Genomic DNA, 24,084 nt, shown 5'->3' with positions numbered 1-24,084 from the left:
GCAGAAACAGATGTTTTGTTTTAATAAGTGTAGTGCTTTATATCGTCTTGAAGCAAATAGTAGAGTAACTGTATAGCTGTGAATGCCTTTATATCATTTGTGACTGCCTTTCTGGACAATTTCCTTAGAATTATGAAATGTACCAAAATAAATATTGAATTTATCTTTCTGTCAGCTGTCTTTGGCTGTGATTGAGAACAGAGAAAAACTCTGGCTTAAAAATAGGCTTTCTTCCTATTCTTATCCAAGTCTGAAAGTAAACTTTCTTCTCCTAATATATTCAGGTTTTTTTTTTTTTTGTTTGTTTGTTTGTTTCCTTGAAGTCTTTAAAAGAACAGGAATTGAACTAGTGATAGAAAATTTTGACTGCCCTAAAGTGGCAAAGATAGCAACTCCATTAGAGTGGATCAGGTAATTTACAGATGGCAGCTTAGTCTGCAGAGAGTAAATTCCAATAAAATAATTTCATATGTGACAGAAAAGCTAACTGTATTATATTGTGGTAAGAGTAATTTCTGCTAGTGCAGATGAGAATGTTTTGGATGTACAACTGATAACGTGAGTAAGTAGAATCCATGTTGTTGTGTCCTTTCACCTTCTGTATAGAGATTCTGTTCTGATGTTAGTTGATTTTAAGATTATTTCTGACGAGTTCTCTCTTCATACTTTGCTTTTGCATGAAAAGTAGGCTGCACTACTAGGCATATGGCAACTCCCTTGGGATGATATGAGAATGCTGATATCTCGGAGTAAGATTTGTAGATTAAAGAACATCAAAGGTTCCCTGATGGCACTTTGAAACTAGGCATGGAATTTTTTCAGCTTCTTCAGTGAGCTGACTTTTTATTTATTTAGGTTTCTGTGACGTATGACTAATATCTTTTATTTCATATGTCTCTTCTGCAAAGTAGTTAAGTTCCAGGCAGACAGAATTTAACAAAACAATTTTTCTCATATGCAGAGGTGTTGAGGAAATGTGCTTTATCCTTTGGACCTTAAGTCTTGGCATCCTGTTGGTATTGGCTAAGTCTTAATGTCTTGTTCAGATCTGTTTAAAAATTGATTAAGCAGAATAGATTTGTTGTTTTGTGAGGGTAGCATTGCCCTTGGGATAGGTAGAAAAACATGCTTGCATAGTTCTAACAGTTTCTATTTCTGTGAGTCTCTAAAATGTGTGGAGAAAGATGAAGTAAATAGTCTTTTTACAGTGTGCTTGTACTGAAGATGAGATTTAGTATAGTGTTTCTAAAAATATCTAAGTGATGGTGAAGTAAGTGTTCACACTTAAAAATTTCCCCTGAAGCAAGGTGTTTATTTGATTGGGAGCTTTTTCTTGTGCATATTTATAGAAATTAGATTTAAAAAAAAAAAGAAAATTGTTTACCATGAAGGCCAGATAGATTGTGTGTGCAGAGAGAAAATGGATAGCCCAAGGTGATGGTCAGATGACTTATTTTCAAAGATTTGCACAAAGAGAAGTCAATTCAATTTTCTTTTTTTAAAATTCTTTTTGTAATAGGAAAATAGCAGCAATAATCCAATATTCAGTTGGTTGACAGGGGGAAAGAGAAAAATAGGTTGAGATTTGTTATTGCAGAGTAATGAAGAGCAAGAAGCATAGCCACACAACCTAAAACTCTTTGTGGCTATTCAAGAGTGAAACAAGTTTATTTTAACTTATTGCTTTTTATTTTCCTCTTTGAAATCTATGCCAATTAACATCAAGAAGAGTAAAAATTTTTTTCCAGACATGTGAACTCCCTCCAAGGAAATTTTCCAATTTGGTTTTATTGTTCATGCTGATTGTATGCTTCTTTCCTTCCATGCAGTGTGAGTCCATTTTGCATCTACCAAAACCATCTTCAGATTATTCTCTGAGTCAGAGCTTGTTTTGAGGGTCTGGGTTTATCGTTTGTTCCTAGCAGCAAATTGCTCAAGACCTGAGGAACAAGCAAAGAGATACTATGACTACAGTCACTGTGTTCTTCATCCCTTGCTATGTATAACAACACTGTGTGTTGATTTAACTCTGTCTTTGGAAGGGGGGAAGATGTTGGCTTCCTGATGTGTAGGACCAGTGTGTAGAGCCAATCCAAGGAAATGACCCTTTGTTTGATACTTGCATCTTCTCTTACATGGTTCACTTAACTCGATCAGGACTTAGAACATCTGCTGGCATAGTCCTCAAAAGTGTTGAAACCCAAAAAGCTTTGTAGTATGTGCTCTGATGGCAGAGTCACAAAGATGTTCTTCCTTTTGGCAATGGGAAATTCGACTCCTTGTGTGAAATACACGTTATTTAAAAAAACCCCAAACAAACCAAAACACTTGGATTTTTTTCTATGTTGGTTACTTAGATCTTTGAAAATTATTTTATGCTTAACTATTTGTTTATACTTTCTTTAGCAAAAAAGGTGGTGCCACAAAATTAGGCTAAGCAAGTAGACGTGAAGTTTTGTCATGTTGTCATAACTTACTGCCATTTTAGATGAACAGAATGTTCCATAATGATTTTATCTTTACAATTTGGTAAGAGGTCAGCTATAGGATTCATGGCACACTTTTTTTAATAATACAAGTGCTAATATAATAGTACACAGCATTACCTCACCAGATCAAACCTTCTACTTTTATTAGGAGGCAACCTCTGGTAACCCCTGGTGATATGGAGAGGATAAATTGCACGTTCTTTAATGTACTTTGTGTTGATATGGGTCATCTTAGAAAGTTGTCAGTGATGAGAGGAAATCCTCCCTGTGGCACTAATTGTATTTTCATATATTATGGTAATGACTGAAGAGCTATGATTTTCTTATCCATATCTCTGCATTTTATAGCAGTGTGTAATTAATGGCTGAACTTTAGGCCCTAAGCTGAGGGCTACTGATTTGAATGTTGATACTACTTTAGAGCAGTAAGGGAGGAACAACTGTGCAGCTGCCTTAGCTGATTGTTCTTTCTGTCTTAGCATTCTTAAATACTGGCTCATCCCAGAAATAAGGGTTGTTCTAGTGGCTAGATCTGCTTGATTCATATTTAATGTGTATCTTTCTAATGAGACGACTTCTAAACTGTGGTCTTGGGACCAGTAAAGCATTTTAGCACTGAATCTAGAAAGAACTTTTAATAGTACAGACAGACATAAAGTACAGCTGCTAAGCTTAAAACTCTGATTTCAGACAGGAGAAATGGAGAGTTTACTCGGATAACTTAATAACTATGAAAATAGTGGACAGAGAATACTTGTTTAATTACCAAGGTGTTGCCAGATTGCACAATTTTTATGTATAATTCTCTCTGGTGGTAGGAGTAACATTTTAAAATCTTCTTTCATTGACTTTTTAAGAAAAAGATTTATTATAGATAAATTGGCATAGAGTATTTTTGTTATTAAAGTAAAACTGTCTGGATGCAGAAAAGTAGCAGTTCATTTATATTAGTGAATGATGAGATGAATGGAAGAAATCTGTAATCTGTTGACACCCATTTTCTGCTTCAGAAGGTATCCTGGGATGGCCTGGGCCCAAGTCGCACTCCACAGAGCAACTGAAAAACGGTGCCCTCAGCTCCTTGTCATCTGCTAGTGCCAACATTACGTGGGCAATAGTACCATCGGCAGCCCAGGACGGACAGGCACTACAACCAAATACAGAGGTAAGCCCACTAAGTCTCTGTAGGCCATTTCTGTTGTATCTGAGACTTAATGTTGGTTTGATGCAAACCATGTATGATGGTGGATGCCTTTATTAGTTACTTTATTGTACTTTTTTCTTTATAGTATCTTCTTTTTTTGAAATTAGTTGTGAAAATGCTAAGTTTCATGCAAAAGTGCACTCTAAAAACTAGAAAAATATGTTGACGGTATTGCTGTGTGCTTTTGCTTCTCAGGTACTTTGGACAGGGGACTATGATAAATGTAGTCTCTCTTCTAGTCATCAAAGCAATTAACAGACTGTCAGTATAGATTTCTGTCTTTTGGTGACAGAAAAAGCTGTTTCTTATGTTGGTTTGCGATAGACAGAAGACACTAGGACCACAACATTTGTTTGATACTTGTTCTTCTACGTTGCTGTTTGCTCTTGGGTGTCTCTTGAGTATAGCTGACTATTATTTGAGTTGGAACACTATACTCTTTTCTGACCCCTTTTCCTGTTAAGTGTTAATGGGCAGAACTTGTCCACATCATCCTGCACCAGCCTGTTGATTTGTGCTTTTGTGGCATTTACTTGGTAAAGGGCAGTTCTGAAGCATCGACTCTTTGAGGAGGCTCACGGCTGCGTATCAGGCATCTCATGCATTGAAAGTCTCTCACCATGCTACACTTCTCCAGCTTCTACTGTCTGCTTCGGTTACCAGTGCTGCCCGACAGGAAAACACTTCACTCTGAGACCCCACAGATTGTAGGGCACCTTGGAGCACGTGAGACCTGGAGAACAGGGAAGAAGTGTTTGGGAGAGCTGAAGAAAACTTTTTCTACTAGTGAATGCTCTTTGGCGATTGGAATGGCTTAAATTCAATTATATCGCCTTTAACAAAATGTGTAATGGCTGGGGACTTCAATAAAGCTGTTTGTTTTTCCAGTTCTTTTGTAGTATCTTGAATTTAGTTCAAAAAATCCAAGGATGAAGATTTTTTTTTTTATGCTATGTGTTACTTTGGTCCTCTTCCAGATCTGTCCTTAGAAAGTAATTTCAAATGTCCATTAATTACAATGTTTAAATTACCAGTAATTGCTTTTTATTAGGAAGTTGTGTAGTTTCTTTCAGATAAGTCAACTGCAGTTCTTACAGTGTGTTTTTAAGACAAGAGGCTGTTTAAGAACATTGTTTTGGGAGTTACTGCTTTACTCTCTGATACACTGCAATTTGTTTCATTAGGGGTTTTTTAGATGTTTTTGTTCTTGACCACCTGGTAAAGTCAAATGGGATGTGGAAGCATGGGCTGTGCAGCAAGAACATGAGGAGCAGCAACTGATTAAGTCCTCTCAGGGTATCATTTTGCAGTTGAGTTTGAGCCACTTACAACTTGTTTTAAATGACGATTTTTTTGAAGTCTAGTCTCCTCCCCTTCTCTCGCTGATGAGAGATACTAAGTTGTGTGTATGACTTGAAGCGCTGCTTTGCTTTGGAACTCATGATTTATTAGAAGGGAGAGTACCTGTGAAGAGGTGGATGTAAACAAAGAAGCATAAGACTGTAGTACAGAATCCTCGGTGCTTTGTGGGCAGTCTTCCTGAAAGCAGCAGCCTGCATTTGGAGACCCTGGGGCACTAGCTCTTAAAAAGAGAATAAAGGGGACTAAAAAAAAAAAGAAAATAAGATTTTTAAGTTATCAAAAGCTCATCTGAAGATGGTGGTTTTGGCAGAAGCAGGAAGTGGAAATTTATAGATTGGTTACACTCTTTTGAGCAACATAGCACCCTTAACAGGGTAAGTTATCTGAGACAACCAGGAGATGATGTCTGACACCCCCCAAAGTTGTCAAAAGTGTTTGACTTAACACACTTCAGCAGTTCTGTGTAGAGGATTTAAGCATATTTTAAAATATATTCTGATCTGTTGTTTGTCCAAGGCAGGAGCACAGGTTTGGCGCTGAGTAGCCAGTTCATTTTCAAAGGCATAAAAGCACTGACTGTGCTAAGGACTTAGTATGTGTAATTATATATGAAAGCAGCTGCAAATCATCACACTCCACTTGTTTCATAGTCCAGATACATTGTTGTTAATAACTGTGTTGACAGCAGCAGAGAATGAGAAAATGCATCTAGATGTCATTGTTTGACAAATTCTTGACATTGAAGACCCTGATTTCATTTTTAATTTATCTGGTAGCTTCTTTTAGGTGTAGAAGAAAAGAGGAGTCCACAAGTGTCATTCAAATGAAGCTTATTTCTCTTAATGATTTTTTCTTTTTAAGAAATCCCAAACTAGGCACTGGATGAGCCTCATTTCTGAAGAAGTTAGTAGGCTATTAATGAGGCTCAGCTTTCAAAATATATCTGTCAACAGAAGTCAACCTTGCTTTTATAGAAGTTAGGAGAGTGCTGGTTTCTCTATCAGTGCTGTCAAAGTTAATTCCAATTTCTTCTTTGGCTGGGCCTAGATTTTTATTTTGAAAAAATCTGTACTTTTTATGATGTAGCCTCTAGCTCTTAGTCGGAAGCTGTACCCCAGAGGAATGGGAGAAAGCTTTTTGGCTAACGCTCACCATAATATAGTAGATGTACTGACCAAACAAATTGTGAATTGACCTGTAGTCTGAAATAGAAAAAGCCATTAAATTACTACCCTTGAGGAACAACCAACTCAGCCGCTTATATCATAAAATTGTATAAGATACTTTTAGGTACGTGGATCAGCAGTGATTTTAAAAAGAAAACAAAGGTGTTTTTCATTGCAGGGGGTGGGGGATGACTGCTGAGGAATCTTTCCCATCCAGCAGGCTGCCGGTGGCAGCAGTCTCCTGGCAACATGACCAAGTGGCTGAATGTGTTCAGTGATAGCTGTGTTAATTCTCAGCACAGCATGTAGACACTTTGCGGCAGTGCATTAAGCAACATCATTAGAAACCAATGACTTGTCTTCTGTCGTGTTTTTATACGTTTATAAGAAGCATGGATCTTTATAATTCTCTGGAATAAAAAGGCTCATCTGATGCAGTTTTCTGACTACTTAAGCATTCTTGAGAGATATATAGTAAGTTCTGGAGTTGAGTTTTGATGCCGTAGATAACTACAGTAAACCCTTTTTTTTTGGTCTGTTGCACTGTCAGCGTTTCAGGAATGCAGAGTTTCTTCCCTGGTGAAATAATGTAGCAGCTAAATAGTCTTCTCTTTAGGTAATGTGTGGGTGTTTACTTGCTTTTGTCATTTAGGGTGTTTTTTGCTTCCAAATGCAAGGATATCATTTGAGGTATTGTTTAAACTAGTTCAGAAAATACAAGATTTTGTGGCAGATATTATTTTCTAGTGTATTTCTTGCCAATTTAACATGTCCTTTCTTGATGTTGCTGTTTCATCTTCCCAGGTAAGTTTTCTTTCAGGATTGTGGTACAGCACAGCATGAAGTTAAAGCCTGTTATCTTCACTGAATGAAGTAACCACTGACAGTGAAATGCTGTATCAAGCACTTCTGGGTTTTTTTTGTTTGGTTGGGTTTTTTTGGTATAAGCCTCCAAGTTTTAGTTAGTTACCTTTTTTGGTTTTTTTTGGTCTGTCCACCTGGAACTTCAGTCAGGTGGCAGCAGGGATAATAAGACTGAGCTGAACAGAACTATTCTCCATCTGATGGGAGTTAATGTAAACCGCATTTGTTCATCCCCTAGTGAACCACTTCAGACTTTTTGGTGTAAACTATGTTACAATTTCAAGGTAGTTTAGGGTTTTTTCCTTAAAGCAGAACAGGACAAATGTGGTATGGAGTATGTCAGAGTACACTCTTCAGAGCTGTGATTTGAACTTGGTCTGTGACCAGTCTGCAGTAAACGGGATGCTGTTTCCTTCATTTAAGAGTTTATAATTTTGAAATTCCTTTCAAGAAGGGATGAAATTGATTAGTTTTAATATATTGAGTCTCACAGTAAATTCAGTTGCAATAAGCTTGGTGCCTAAGTAGGATAAAGGTGAGAATCACTTCTATGCGTGAGCATCTGTTCCAGTTCAACCACTTGTCATTTGGGTGTCGGAACTCCCTTTCTGAACTGCAAAATATAACTGCAGGCCAAATGCTTCCCCTGGAAGCCAAATATAAATGGGAAACAGGCTGTTCTTATACAGGACCTGAGAGGGGAGGAATCATTTTGTTTCGATCTAACAGTGTAGTTAAGAATTATTACAAAAATCGTGCAGTAGCTACATCTGTGATTTAGCTCTCTTCATGTGGTGTTTTTTTTTTTTTTTTTTTTTATGCCTTAAAATGCCATGCCAGCTGATTCTTTACATCCTGTGGATCTGGTGTCTATGCTGTCTCTGCTTTCTTGTCCCTGACTTTCCTCTGTTTGTGTGCATGAGAAACAGTACACATGCTCCATGTTGAAGTCTCTTTTTAATAGGATTGAAGTTTTAGCTCTGTGGGATTGAGACTTTAGCTCTGATTATCTAACTGCTAAACCAGGTTTTAATTGTGACAGTGATTGCAAGGGCAGTCAAGTCTAGGTTATTAAAGATATTTTGGTCCCCTAGATGATCTGAACCTTGATGTTTTCAACTGTGCTATTTACAGGAGGTACTGAATTGTTTAGTTATTAATTTTAAAATATTATGTGTTTTTGTCCAACCGCTTAGGTGATAGTTATTTTCAAGCTGAAGTTATCTTCTATCTGTAGGTTAGTATACATCATAGTATGATGATACTTCATCCTTTACAGAGGATGTAATAGCCTTTAGAGCAATTACAGAATGTGTTAGAGATGCTAAGGAATAATTTTAAAAGTGTTCCTGCAATTTTAGAGACTAAGCTGGGTACAAGAAATTATTTCTAACTTGGTATTACCTTTTCTTTATATATCTGTGTCTCAACAGACTGTGGATTGTTTCCTAGTGTAAATTGTTCCTAGTGAGTGTAAATTGTTCCTAGTGTTTCCTAGTTCCTTTTTGTACTTGACATAAATCTGTGTAATTGATGTAGGGAGATGAGCCTAGCCATGAGTATACAGTGCTAGCCCCAAGTGCAGTAATGGAAAGAGAACAGATCAGGGTGGGAAAGTAACATTTGCAGTATTACAGAGAATCCCTTTTCACTGTTTAGTACAGACTTTACAGGATTTCTGAATGTGCTCTGCATTTTGCCTTCTGCATGATTAAGTACTTTTTGGGCCGAAGAGCCCAGTAAATGGCCTGTAATGATTTAGATACATAAATTAATCTCTAGGCAAAGATGGTACTAGTTAATCCATTCACTAGCAGACCATCTGAAAAATGAAATCAGAGGTTATCAATGGAATGTATATTTGAGGATAATCAAGGGGAGGTGTATTTAAGGATTAAATGTACAATTACACTAAGAGTAGAATTAAATGACCCTAAGCCTGCTATAGCATTGCTGGCAATGACTAAGATAATCTAGCTAATATTGATTTTATTGTTTTGCTAGCTTTCTGGAATAGTTAATATATCAGTAAGGAATATCTAGTAAAACTGTTTATGCAAATAATTAATAAAAATTTAGCTCCAGCCAAAGCCATTGCATTTTCTTGAGTCATTTCCACCTCTAAAATGCATATATTCCAGCTGCTATCTATATATATTTGAGAGTAATAGTCTACTTAAAATAAAAATTATGAAGCGTTAATAAAAATTTACATCTAATTTGAATAAACATGAAGATCTGATTCATGTGGCATTCCGTAAATCCTAGTGAAATTCAGTGGAAGTGAATCACTGGAATATAAAGAATTTGGGTTCCCTTGCATTAAGGCTTAAAAATTGAGTTAAAATGGACTAAGTGTTTACTCTTTTCATTATAAAACCTGTGCCCTCTGCAAAATGAACTCTGAAGCCAATGTTAATTTTATTTCAGACTTGTGCACTAATTGATTTATTGTGTGCCAATTGATTTGCTTTGTGCTGTCAGTTTTATTTCTCAGTATGTTTTTATATGTGGGTTTGGCAATACTGCCCATTAGTAAGCTTACCCATCTCATTAAGAATGTCAGTAACTTAGCTAGACATTAGTAAGTTGGGCTGAACTCTTCTAAAAGGAGTATTTGTCTCAGGTTGGAATTGCTTATCTCGCTTCGTGAAGCATCATCCAAACTGGCTTCAGCTGTTCCATCTGGTAATGCTAGAAAAAAATAGGGTTTCCTGCTTGTGATGATGAGTTCTAGTGATTCTTTATTTGAAAAGCCCTGGATGTGGAAACAGCTGGGGTGAAATTATTTAATTATAAAACTTTGTCTCAGGAGTTGTGGAAGGAAAAGATGAAAGAGGCAAGACTCTTACACATTATAGTGTAGAGAGACTGCGAAGTTGGACCAAATGATTCATTGGGCTGAGAACAAATCTTAGAAGCTTTTCAAGTAGAGTTTTCCATTGGCCTGAAGAAGTTAGCTGCATAAAAGACGACAGTCTTCTAGGCTCATTTTGTTTTCATTTCAATTGAACATTTTCCTGGTATGATTTATGAAGATTTATTTTTCTTTTGAAAGGCTTGAGCCTGTCTTTTTTTTTTTTAAAATTTATTTTGTGTTTGTGTGTGTGTCAGCAATGAGAATGTGTATAGTGGATGGGACAAGAAAGGAAGAGTTGGGATGGTTTAAGTGTGTTGCCTTGAGAAAAGATTGTTAATACTGCTTGCATTAACATGTCTTTACCATTTTTCTCCTCTTACAAATATGCTGGCATCTGATATTGCATACAAGAATGCATACAAGAAAGCACTGTGAGAACTGGATTTACATATAGATTAATATTGCAAGACCAGGTGATCGTAAAGGTTGACTTCATAGTTGTCCATCTTTTTGTGCCCTCTTTGCATATGTGAATGGTACATTATTGACTAATGCAGTAGCATTTTTCTGCCATAAATTTGCTTAGCTAGCATACGGAGCGACATAGAAGAGAATTACAGCTGACTGAATGACTTCAGTTTTTTTACTTCCGAACTTTTCAGTTACTGGGCTTTACAAACAGAATCCTTATAGAATCGCAGAGTACTCGAGGTTGGAAGGGACTTCTGGAGGTCCTGCAGCTCAGCACTCTGCTCAAAGCAGCTAATCAGCTCAGCTTGCTCAGAGTCATGTCCAGTCAAGTCTTGAACACCTCCAACAGTGGAGGTGCCACAACCTCTCTGCACAAACTGTTGCAGTTTCTCTAGAGACTTTATCAACGGGAGCAAAGGTTTGTTTGAGTAGGATGCCTTTCCTTATCAGTGTGCTGTACTGTCTGGTGGGCAACTAAAATCGCCTGCTGAGTCCCACGCCAAAAAGTGTTTGTCTTTTTCCTTCTTTGTGGGCATAGAGGTAAATGCTCCTAGTTCTTCAGGTTTCTCCCCAAGGATCTCACTCTAGAGAGGATCCTTTTTAATACAGAGGGATGTCTAGGGAGTATAGCCTTCTGCTGTACTTTTCTCCATGTTAGTCTCCCTCACCAGCTTGCAGCTCAGGACATTCTTTTGTCTTTAGCTCCCCAAAAGTTATAAACAAGGGGAGATTAAGACCCCTCACAATCTCTGAAGTCCTGCCTGGCCAATAGTGGGAATCTGTCCTGCTGCACTGTTTGGGTTGTAAATTTGTAAATTCTAAGTAACTTGTTTTGGATAATGTCAGGTGCTGTATTTATAGCCATTTGACTTCTAAAAAATTAGGTTTTCAAAACAAAACTGAGTATCTTTCAGGAAATCATTCTTCATTAGTATCTATATTGCATTAGGAATAGGTTTTGTTAAAATTGTTTATGACGTGATACTATATTTCTCATGGTTCAAGGTTAGCATAAATTTACTGTTGTGATTTATTCTAGCCTTCAAGATTTTTTGCTTCAATTTAGAACAAGCCTGTGGGGCTTTTCTCTGTATATTTTTTTGATAGTCTCATGTTGCTGTTCCTTTCTGATCGTACCAGTGATGAAAAATACTTATTCCCAGTTCTTACTGAATTTATGCAATACTGTAAAGCCCTCTCGTGGTTTAGGATTCAGATTAAATGGTGCTATACTTCAGTAGCTTTCGTTTTATGAAAGATGCTCACAAGATCTGTGGACCAGTGCTGGTACTTAATCTTTTCCTGTGTAATCTGTGCTTGGGAATTAGCTGCTTTTCATCTGATGTTCAGAGTGGACTACCTTAGGTTTATGAAAATTGAAATTTGCAAGAGCAATTGTCTTACAAAGAAGATAGGAACATGTAGAGAAGAAGTTCAGAAACATTATTTAGTGCGTACCAGGATTACAGTGCTGTAGGTAACTCAAATTAAGATCTCTGTTTAAAAGCATGTTTAGTCAGTGATTGATTCTTTATTCTTAAACATAATCACTTCCATGGTTAGTTTTTAATATTTTTCTGAAGGCTTACACAGGCTATACTACAACGTAAACATAGATTTGTTTCATGTTACATTCACTGCTTGCTGTTCTTTAAACAACAAACCAAGCCTTTTTCTTCTTAAATCTCTTATGTTATCTGGTCCTCATCACTGCTATATTGTTATGTTTACCCCTAAATATGGTCACATGTCTGCAGTGTAGGAAAAGGAAACTTTTTGAGCTTGTTCTTTAATGATAAAAAGACTTCCATTCCCAGAGATACTACTGCAAAACACGAACAAAAAAGGATTAATAAAGCTCTCAAAATAGTGAATATCTGGATAATGTGCTTGCCTCTAGATGCCTGGCAGGTTGGTTTTGTTGGGAAGGAAAAAGATTGCAGACCTATTTGTCACCTAAGATACAAGTTTTGTGATTATTTTCTTTGCTTGAATCATCTTTATGTCAGCCTGTCTATATTCATGAAGTAGTAGTATCAAGATGCATTTCTACTTTGCTTGTTTGCTTCACAGTGAAGGAGGAATCTTCTGAAGAGACCTCACTATTACTTGGTTCAGTAGATGACTGTTATTACACATTGTATCCTATTAATCTTGTGTGATAGACAGATTGCTCACATTGCAACACTTTGATCCTTGCACTTGTCCCTAGCTGGAGAGATTTTCTGAATGTCCAGTGTATTTAGCATATTTGGTTAAAAAACTCCAAATAACAAACCACAATATGTATATAAATGATCCATACACAAAAAAATAGATGCTTTAATCATTGACAGACCTAGTTTGAAGAATTTTATTTTCTTTGGAGAACTGAATTACCAAACACAAATAATATGTTTGTTAAGAAATTAATTTCTCGACACTCTGTAGACATTCTTTACTGATGCAAGCTTTTTTTTACCAAATATTCTATGGTTTGACATATCTATGATGATTGATGTAGCCAGGATTATGTAAAAGCTTTTAGCCCACTCTCTCACACTCCAAATCCAGGTGCAGCAGTTACTTACCTGTCCAGATATGTCTGGATTATTTTTCTTGGTATACACAGTTGAAGGTAAGTAGAAGATCTGCCTATTATGCCATTTTTCCTTCATTCGGTTGTATGAAGGAGAAACTAACTGTCTTACCGACTGGATATGTGTTTAGATTACAGTAGCAAAACAAAAAGAAAGGGATATTTTTACTTTCTGTAGTGCTGTTGTGTATAAGTTTAGTGTTCTCACTTTTTAATTGTACAATCCTTCTCATTTGATTGTCATCTTCTGTTACTTGCTTTGACATTTTAAAAGTTATTAACTTTAATTTTGGTTCATCATTGTCATATCTCACGTAAAATGATTGCTTGGAAAAGTGTAACTATCTGTGTGTTTTGGGGTTTTAGGGGGTGGGGTGGGTTCCCCCTTGAGGTGGTAGAATTTTTGCATATTAATGCTATGACAAAAACTTTCACAGCAATTAAAACAAGCTACTAACAAGGGCAGTAGAAGAGACAGCTTCTATGAAATATTCAGAGTGAATGAAGAAAATCAGCTGAGCTGAACCATCTATTTTGCTACCTTTAAAAGACCTTTTCAGGATGAAATTGAGATGTAAGGGCTGTAATAAGTTTTGCTTTCTAAATTCTCCATTTAAGCTCTGCTTTGTTTCTGAGCTCGTTAAGTCACTTTTTTAAAAAAATCAAACATTGAACAGCAGGGAGCCTAAGTCTCTTTGAAAGTCACTGGAACTTTGGTATCCAGGTGCTCACATTACAATGGATGTATGGGATGTCGGTGTGTTTGAGGTTTTCTGTCTATTCTTTCTTTGCAATGATCAGTCACAGGGCTACCAAGAGCAAACCGTAAATAAGTCTACAGTAAGGTGGAGGCCGGGGCTCAAGCAGTGACCTGAATTCACTCTACCACTGCTTTTCCAACCCTTTTTTTTTCCCTTCTTTCGCTTACATTGTGTAATGGTATGGTGGTAAATGTTGAGAACAGTATTTTCTATTTTGTTTTATTTGAACTGTTCTTGGAAGAGTACAAAAGCTTATATAAAGAGATATGGGAGCTTGTTGGATATAAAAAAGGTGTTGCCACCTTATAGTTAAGCTTAAAGTTGCTGATCTGTAAATAACAGTGCATTTGGAAATTTGAGAAGTGCATAGATGATGATGATACAGAGAGGTTCAAAGTAAATGTATTTGAGTTTTTGTTTGTTTCAAAATTTAGGTTGAACTGAAATTTTCTATTTAATTTCTATTATACTAATTTCCATTTTTTATATGGGAATTACTCCTCCTTTCACAGCTCTGTTGGGTTTGCATGGCCAGGTTTTGATATCAGGGGGTTACAGAGATGGCTTTTGTGAGAAGCTGCTAGAACCTTCTCCCATGTCCGATAGAGCCAATGCCTGCTGGCTCCAGGATGGACCCACTGCTGGTCCATCAGTGATGGTGGTACTGCCTCTGTGATAACATATTTAAGAAAGGGGGGGGGGAAAAAACCCTCTGCAACTGCAGCTGGAGAGCAGAGAGAGAATATATGAGAGAACCAACTCTGCAGACACCAGGGTCAGTTGAAGAAGGGGAGGAAGTGATCCAGGCACCAGAGCAGAGATTCTGGTGCAGCTGGTGGTGCAGCCCCTGGTGAGGCAGCTGTGCCCTGCACCCGTGAAGATAACAGTGGAGCTGAACTCCACCTACACCCCGGGGAGGACCCCACGCTGGAGCAGGGAGATGCACCTGGAGGAGGCTGTGACCCCATGGGAAACCGACGCTGGAGCAGGCTCCTGGCAGGGCCTGTGACCCCATGGGGCACCCACACTGGAGCAATCTGTTCCTGAAGGACTGCATCCTGTGGAAGGGATCCAGACTGTAACAGTTTGTGCAGAGCTGCAGCCTGTGGGAAGGACCCACCTGGAGAAGTTTGTGGAGGACTGTTTCCCATGAGAGAGACCTCACGCTGGAGCATGGAAGGAGAGTGAGGAGTCCTTCCCCCGAGGAGGAAGGAGCAGCAGAAACAATGTGTGATGACCTGACCATAACCCCCATTCCCCATCCTCTGGTGCTGCTCAGGGCAAGGAGGTAGAGAAATCGGGTGCCAAGTTGAGCCCAGAAAGAAGGGAGGGGTCCGGGGGAAGTTGTTTTAAAATTTAGTTTTATTTCTCATTATCCTTCTCTGATTTGATTGGTAATAAATTCAACTAATTTCCTCAAGTCGAGTCTGTTTTGCCCATGATGGTAATTGGTGAACGATCTCTCCCTGTCCTTATCTTGACCCATGAGCCTTTTGTTATATTTTCTCTCCCCTGTCCGGCTGAGGAGAGGGAGTCATAGAGTGGTATCCAGCCAGGGTCAACCCACCACAACAGCATACTGATTTGCTAGTCTGTGTATAAAATAGTTTAGTAAGTACAACTTAATGGACAAGCTATGTTTGAGATTCAAACCACTGCTATTGAGGGATGGGCGCAGTAAGATTGAATGTTTTTCTATCAGGTGCATGCCACAGCTGGTAGTAATTAATGCAGTTAGACATTTTGAAGGTGTACATGCTGGAAGAAGAGAAGACAAGTGATGAATGCAAGTTAGTGCAGTTTTGTTGATTCTGATACAGTGACAAGCCCTGCAAGAAGCTAATAGCTCATTAGATACTCCTGGGGTATTCTTATAGTATCTACTTTACAAAGAGAAGTCTAACTTTGGTATTGACACTAGTGAAAATCTTATGGAGCCAATTTGTCACATTAGTGTAAATGTGCTAAAGCTCTGTGACCTTACAGAGTTATATTTAATCTTACACCCACAGAAAACCTGTTTGCAAGCTCTCAAATTACACAAGTGCAAGTGTAAATGATGCTTGCAGACCTATATCATTAACAAAGGGAATCTGAAAATCAAATGAGGCCTTTGACATTTATGTGCACTAGTAGAACTAATTGTGATTAGATGACTGTGGAAAATATGGCAATCCTTGCCTAGTCTGAAAGTGCTGATTCTGTTTAACATTGCTTCTGAATAAGGCCTACAAGTAATTTATTTCATCTTTCTCTCAATGCAGAAATGTTTTGTGTTGGGTTTTTTAGTATCTTTTGCAGTTTTCTTGAATATAGAAAAACTTGAGGACTACTTCCCTTGGAACACCATTAAATGATGTCTTTTTATCTGGGGGGTTTAAGTTCCTAAGATCCATCCTTTTGCTCCTGATTACAGTCCTTTTTGTACTGCTTAAAAACTTTTTCATGCCTTAATGAAAAGTTTTAGAATATTTTGGTGTAATTATATGAAGAATTGCCTTACAAGTCCTGTACAAGTCCTCAGTGTGCCCCTGTCAGGATACATATGGTCTCTGCTTATTACTGTGGTGGAGAAAAGGTTGAGTTATGCAATGCCTTCTTTGCCTCAGTATTTACTGGTGACATCAGCCTTCAGGAATCCCAGGTGTCTTGAGATCAGAGGAAAGGTCTGGAGGAAGGTTTACACTTGGAGGAGGAGGAACAGGTTAGGCAGCACTTAAGCTGCACATTATGTAACTCCATGGGGCCTGATGGGATGCACCGTGAGCATGGAGGGAGTTGGCTTGGCCAATGTCATTGCAACCATCTATTGTCTTTAAAGGGTCATTGTGTTTGGGAGAGGTTCATGATGACTGTAAGAAAGCAAATGTCACTCCTATCTTCAAGATGGGCAAGAAGGAACATCTAGGGAGCTGCAGGTTGGTCAGCCTCTCCTCAATCCCTGGGAAGGCAGTGGAGCAACTAACCCTGGGAAGCATTTTAAAACACATGGAAGACAAGAAGGTGATCAGGAGGAGTCAGCATGGATTTACAAAGGAGAGGTCATGCTTAAGCAGCATGGTAGCCCTCTACAGTGAAGTGACTAGTTTGGTGCTTGTGGGGGGAGGAGTGGATGTTGTTTGCTTTGACCCTTCCATAACATCCTCATGGACAAGCTGACAGAGTATGGATTAGCTAAGTGGCTGTGAGGTGGATTAAAAACCATCTGAATGGCCAGACCCAGAGGGCTGTGATCAGCGGTACAAGGTCCAGCTGGAGGCCAGTCACTAGTGGCGTTCCCCAGGGGTCAATACTGGGGCCAGCACTGTTCAACTTCTTCATTAATGACCTGGACGATGGGGCAGAGTGCACACCCCTGGCAAGTTTGTAGATGCCAAAAAACCTGGGAGGAGTGGGAGAGGAGCCAGAGGGTTTGCTGCTATTGAGAGGGACCTTGGCAGGCTGGACAGAGAGGAATCTCATTAAGTTCAACGCAGTAAGATGCGGAGTCCTGCGTCTGTGGACAGGCTGGGGCCAGCTGGCTGGAGAGCAGTTTTGCAGAGAAGACCTTGGGGTGTTGGTGGACAGCAAGTGACCATGCAATGGACTCCTGTGGCAAAGGCGGCCAACAGCATCCTGGGCTGCTTTAGGAAGAGTGTTGCCAGCGGGTCGAGATCCTTCCCCTCTCCTTGGCACAGGTGAGGCCACATCCGCGGTGGTGTGTGCAGTTCTGGGCTCTCCAGTACAAGAGAGACATGGACTTACTGGAGTGAGCCCAGCACAGGTCCACGAAGATGATGAAGGCTCTGGGGCATCCTTCCCATGAGGAGAGGCTGCAAGGGCTGGGAGTGTTCAGCCTGGAGAAGAGAAGGCTCTGGGGAGTCCACCAATGTGTATAAATACCTGGTGGGAGGGAGTGAAGAACAGGGAGCCGGAGTCTTCTCAGTAGTGCCCGGTGACAGGATAAGAGGCAGTGGGCACATGAAAGTCAGTCTGAACATCAGAGAACACTTTTTTGCTGTGAAGATAGTGGAACACTGGCACAGGTTGCCCAAAGAGATTATAGAGTCTGCATCCTTCAATATACTCAAAACCTAGCTAGACTTGGTCCTCCGCAACCAGTTGTAGGTGTCCCTGCTTGAGCAGGGTGTAGGACAAGATGATCTCAAGAGGTCCATTCCAACCTAAATAATACTGTAAATCAGTATATTCCCCTCTCTCCCTCCCAGCAAATAAACAAGATGAGATCCATGTCATGCTTGACAGTACAGTTGCGTGATATGGTTTGTGAAGTATGTCAGAAAACCAAGCTCTGAACCTTATAACTGAACTAATTATCTAAAAATTAATTTCCAGCACAGCAGTTAATTTGAAAAACTAACTTGTGGAAGAGTCTTTGGAAGAACAGAGGCAGGTTTGCCTTTTGACTGAAACATACCTTTTAACTCTTATGATTCTATCCCAGGCTTGTTGGAGTGTCTTTTTTCCTTAAGACATTTTTTTAAAATGTGTTTTTCAGAAACAATTTCCTTCCCTTACAGGTTTCATCTGTTAAAAAAGAATCAGCATGTTTTCTGATGAAGACTGCTGACTAGAACATCCATTTCGTATCCCTGCAGATGACCTTTCTAAATTCAGTCCCAGTTCTATTGAAGTGCCCTGTTTAAAAAAGATACCTGCCAGCGTGTTTTCGTGTCTTCAGCCTTTAAATTTTGAAGTTAGTCCCTTTATGGCATTTTCAGAAATAATCTGTTGTTCTCCATTCAGATATTTCTGAAAAATCCTAGTGCTTCAGCCCAGTGTTGGAAACTCATTTTGATTAAAATGATTTTAAATATAAGCCCCTTTTTGGTGCTTGTTTGTAACTGATTCAGCATTTGTTTCTCAGGGTTACTAGCACCGAAACCTAGCTGTGCTGTTCGTTCCCAGGCTGAGCTGTGCACAGCTCAGGAGATTTTATATTATGCTCTGACCACACAGGAATGGAGCAAATCACTGCCTTCCTCGTTCAGCTTTGCAATTATCTTTTGGGAGGGTGGGGAGGAAGTCTTATGTCTGTCTGATAATTCAGAAAAGCTGCCATTAAAGGATAATCACTCAACATAATCTTGCATTTTACTGAATGCTTACACATTGGTTGCTGCTAAACTGCATACTGTTTCTGTGGAAAGAAAAAGAATGAAAAACCTCACTGGACTTTTTGTGACACTGTAAAGATATAGTAGCTTTGTATTTTGGGGCTGTATGTCCACATGCTTTGTGTTGTTCTTACATGTTGGTCTTTTAAAAGAAAATGTGTTAGTTAAAAAAGAAACGTCTATTTTCTGTGCTCTTAAAAAGCAATTCAGTAATTACCTAGAACAGCTTATGAGAAGAGAGGGAAATAAAGAAAGGATATTGCTTACTGAAGATAACTGCTGTTCAGTTCGTGTGACATAAATTGTAAACTGCTACTTAAATTCTTATTTTCTTGGAAAGTGATAAAATGTGCAGACAACTGATACTGATGCATTCTACATGCACTGAAGGTCACTAGTATTTTGATAACTCTACTATTGAGTTGTGGGATTTTTGATGCCCTTGTACATCTTCTTAAAATAGGATATTTTGGGGATAATTAAAATTACAGTACTTCTGGCAGAATGTCATAAAACACACTTGATCCTAATGTTATGTTGTATTTATCCTCCCTGATGAGCAGAAAGTCTTTATTTAAAACAATGCAAACGTTACGTAGCACCTAAACTGTTGATGGGGTTGCTTGCTCTCACTGTGCACACTTTGTAGAGTAGCAATGAAGGGCACTTGCTATTTTGTTAGTAACGCTTTGAAAGGCATGAAAAACCTAATAGCTATTTTAGCAGGAAATAAGGAAGGATTTCTCTCCCTGGCTGAGTGTGCAATCTTCAGGAGAAAAAGAAAATTCTTAATGTATGATTTAGTCTACGACCTTGTTGATGTGTAGTTTGTTTATTTTCTGATGCTATTACCAGCTGAAGGCTGCGCATCTGTTACACATTCACTTGAAAGCATATTACCTGCTAGCGTACACTCTCTCTCTCTCTCTCTCTCTCTCTCTCACACACTTGTGCACACTCGTGACCCCTTCCTCCTGCCCCCCACCTGGAGAACAGCCCACCGAGTTATCCTTCGGGAAAGAGCAGCACTGTTTCCCCGTTGGAGCTGTGTTCAGTTAAGCTTGCTGATCTCCACGCCATGTGACTAGAAACGCAAGGAGCAGATTGACATCCGGTGCACACTCTCCAGCTCGCTGGATAGCCCAAAAAAAAAAAAAAAAAAAGAAAAAAAAGAGGGGGTGGGAGTGAGGAGGGGAGGTTCCCTTGCTTTTTTCCTAACGCTGTTAATTCCTGCTGGAGCTTGTTTGCCGCGAGCTCGATTCATGGCAGTAACAGAAGCAGCAGTGCTTATTCGGTAGCTCTCAATGAGGTCAAGCTGGATCAAAGGGAAACCTCCTGTGGAAGCATCTACTGTAAGTTCTGATACTGCTTTTTCCACACTCCCTCCAAATGAACTGTACCCTGTACAACTGAGCCAGTCTTCGGTGCTTTATGTCTCCCTGACTGATAATTTTGTATGAGGTCGTCAGGTTTTATGTTAATTGAACTTGTCAGTAAGGCATCAGTTGGATAATAATTTTGGGAGGAAAGGGCTTATCGTTCTATCCTTTTAATTTCTGAGGAGAGTGGGAAGAAGAAAGTGTGGTTTTGACCTTCTGAAAAGCTCCAAGCTGTTGAGGTTACAGCTCACCAGATTGTTTTATGTAATCTACATATTCTACTTTCTAAATAAAGTAATTGTAAAGTGTCTTTCAAATGTCCTTGGGTTTCACCAAGTAGCTATTCTTTTGGGAATAGCTACCTAAACATTTATTCAATAAATAAATTAAAAAAAAAAACCCAAACCACACTTTATTCAAATCTTGGAAAAAAACCTGTAGTAACTAAATGTGAGAGACTTTACTTACACAAGCTGCTGTTCACCTGAGGGGTCTCTAATGTGATCATTCAGAAATACTTCTTTGAAACCTAATTCTGAATATCTGCTGGTTTTAATGAAACTTTTCAGTTGCAAAGACTTGTAGCAAGATGAAAAATTTCTCATTTTATGTAATGAACCAGCTATTTCTGCAGAAATGCTATTTAGCCTGAAGGAATGCCAACTTTTGCAGGTAGTGTTGTTTCATTTACAGCATGGAATCCTTGGGCAATTACGAAATGCTGGGCTGTAATTTTTTCAGATACATAACCCAACTTTTTTTTAAATACAAAAAGCTTACCTGAATACATATCTGGAAGGCTTGCAGAATGGTTTTGAATGGAATGAACAAAATAGTGGTCGGGGTTATTGTTAGTAAAATATTGTAAACCATGAGGAAGAATATCACAGATCATTATCCCCTTCTGCTGTAAAGTTCCTCTTGAAGGGGAATGGCATGATGCCTCTCTTTTGATCTTCAGCTTCTATGTCTGAAAACTGGACAGTATTGGCATTGGTATGCTGTGAAGCAGCATAGTGTTGCAGATGTCATAAAGATTCATGGCATTGCCTTACCCCCCAAAACCTACTTTTTTTTTTTTTTTTTTTTAGCTGTGTACTTTAATTATAGCTTTCTTTTTATCTCCTTCAGTTAATAGTCTTGGCTCTTTTAGATGTCTAAGTTGGAAGTTGGGTAGAGGAAAGGAAAGAAAATAGTGTGAAATCAGGTCATGCAACATCTAGGTATGAAGTATGAATATTTGCTGGAGAGATTTATGAAACAAACTCTTGAAGACTCATTTTCAACTGTGTACTTCTATTTAATAAATAGAAGACCCATTACTTTAATATCCTATGATTTTTGTCTGGCATCACTGCAATATAAGTATCAAAAGATAATGTGTAAATAGCATCTGATACTTACCACTCTTGTCCTGAGAGTAAGATCAAAATGCTCTAGCTCTATGAACCCATCGCTGGATTTTTTAATTTTGAATTTGTATCTTTTCTTGGTTTTAACAGAGGCTGTTTTTGGTTCCAATGAGACAGCTCCATTTTTAAACACATATAGTGAAAAAAAAATACTGTATTGTTTTGTCCAGATGGTGATGTTTCTTTTCATTTCAGCATTCAGCTTCTGAGTTGATCCTAGTTGAAGATGAAATGACAGATACTGAAGATAATGAAGAGGAGGATTTAGGAGTCATGGATGATCAACGTAGTGTAATTCTCCATCTCATCTCTCAGCTCAAGCTTGGCATGGACCTTACCAGGGTACGGATACTGTATCTCTTTTATAATGGTTCATTAACTTTTCTTCTTCTCATCCTTCTATGTGTGTGTGCATGCGCACATGTGCGATTCCTGTGAGCATGTTTTGCCCCTGTGGACAAGGAATTTTGCGTCTTTAAAGGTGTGGTTCCAGAGAGCTATGGAGTGCTGTCTCCTGCTTGGCTGGCTTTCACGTAAAGTGATCACATCACATATTCTAGGGATTCTAGGAATGGGGGGGGGGGGAGAAAGAGTCAAAACACCCCTGAAACTCTTCCTTATTTAATTTTTGTCAGTCTTTCAGACAACCATATGCTGTGTATGTATCTCATATGCATGGGTCAGGGTGCACTGGCTGTTTGAGGAACAATAACGGCAATTGTATGAATGAAGGAGATAGGCGCTCCAGTTACTGCTTTGTGCGTTGGATTCCATCTAATTGCTTGGCAGCTTCAAAAACCCTATGAGAGTAAAGAAATTACAGTTTTCAATGCATCACTGTTCTGGTCTGTACTGAGCAGCTCACCAGTTCAACCTTCTGTGCATCCTCTGGTCATGGAACTAGTATTGTTATAAGCTTATGCATACTGATATAATCAGAGAAGTTACAGTGTCTGAGAAATTTCCCAGTCCTTAGAGTTTTGGAAATTAAGTAGATGTTCTGGAAGCAACCAATGCCTCTTTGAATAGTCCTACATTTCAGTGAAAGCACCTCATGGTCAAGTGGATTTTTGTAAAGATACAGAATGCCCTTTCCTTCTGCAAAGGTTTTATGCTTAAAAACACCCACATAAAACCGTTGTAACCCATTTCCCACAAATAGGAAGAGCTCATTCTGACACACCCTCCACAAATAATGAAAAGTTTGGAATGACCAGAGAATTTCCCTTGTGCATGAAGTAGCTTTGCAGGAGATTGTTCTCATGGGCATTTTAATATTCTGAAGAGTTCATCTGCTTTCCTTTTGGTCTTATATGTTAATCAAAATATATTTTTATTCTCACTTTCTTACAAAATAAGGCTTTCTCAATATAGTTTTTTCTGCTTCCTCTGGAACAATTGACAGTATTTAAAAATACTTAGATTTTTGAGGCTGAGCAATCCCGTGATCTGTTGCTAAGTATAGCTGTTGAATAGCTGCAGAGAAATGAAAGTTTTTTCTAAAAATAGAACAAAAGTTTCATCATTTCATTTGTGAATAATTTATATCTGTCACTTCTTAGTATGTGTGGGGTTATGTGCATTGCTTTTCTTACGTTCCTCAGTTTTTCATAGCTCTTCCTATTTCCTATGTTGGATTGCTAAGGCTGTTTGAGTCCTTAAACTAGACTAAGATTCCTTATCTGTTGCTCGTGTCTTCCGAACATTTTGTCTTCGGTAATGAGCAAGGTTTTTCCTCCCTGATTTCCAGTTTCATCTTTTTGTCATGGCAGAGGAGGCAGAATCCCAAAGACACACAGTTAATGTCAATAAGAGAAGTTGTAGACACAAGAAAAATAGGAAGGTAATTATGTATGATAACCTATTTCTTCATATAGTGCCCTTTAGAGCACAGTAATCATTGAGGATAGTGATGAATATTATCAGATCTATAGTATGGCAAAATATTAGCATGCATGAATGTATGTATGTAATACCTACAGTTTGAAAAGAGGAACAGGCATATGGCAGAGTTAGCTCTGTTGCTACTCTGCATGATGCATGAATACACATATGATGAGTATTAATGAGACATGCCACATGTGCACATCACTCTTCTGACCATTTTGAGGATTAAAAATTATAAATTACAAGACAGCTGGCTGCTTTTTTTAATTAATTTTGTTTACCGACATGAGGCCTTTGGGGCCACAGACATGTGATGATAAAGCTTGGTTTGTTGGCTGCACCATTTCTCATTTTTCATTGTTCCTCTGAAAGTTAGATTTCAGATAGCCTTGATTCTAGTCAGCTTTTGGTGGAAGTGGTTGTGGCACAGTAGTTGCTCGTATCGGAGGGTGTTTTCTATGTTTCCATTTTCTGTGCCTTCTTCCCTAGGGTTGTTTCTTTGGTTCATTTTGTGAGCTATGGATTGCAACATGA

At 38.6% G+C, this 24,084-nt stretch overlaps 1 protein-coding gene across 2 annotated transcripts in view; it reads left to right on the top strand.

Moving 5' to 3' along the window:
- Positions 1–24,084, top strand: part of OSBPL10 (oxysterol binding protein like 10) — a 120,176-nt gene that overhangs the window by 74,836 nt on the left and 21,256 nt on the right. Inside the window, exons 6-8 of one of the 2 annotated variants that reach the window (XM_074900583.1) lie at positions 3,500–3,654; positions 4,197–4,199; positions 21,859–22,005. In XM_074900583.1, coding sequence (XP_074756684.1) covers positions 3,500–3,654; positions 4,197–4,199; positions 21,859–22,005 — 305 coding nt within the window. The remainder of the gene's footprint in view (positions 1–3,499; positions 3,655–4,196; positions 4,200–21,858; positions 22,006–24,084) is intronic. The other variant, XM_074900582.1, reaches the window with a different exon arrangement.

Source organism: Athene noctua, chromosome 2, assembly GCF_965140245.1.
Source record: "Athene noctua chromosome 2, bAthNoc1.hap1.1, whole genome shotgun sequence".
NCBI lineage: Eukaryota > Metazoa > Chordata > Aves > Strigiformes > Strigidae > Athene > Athene noctua.
This window is presented reverse-complemented; position numbering and strand designations above follow the sequence as displayed.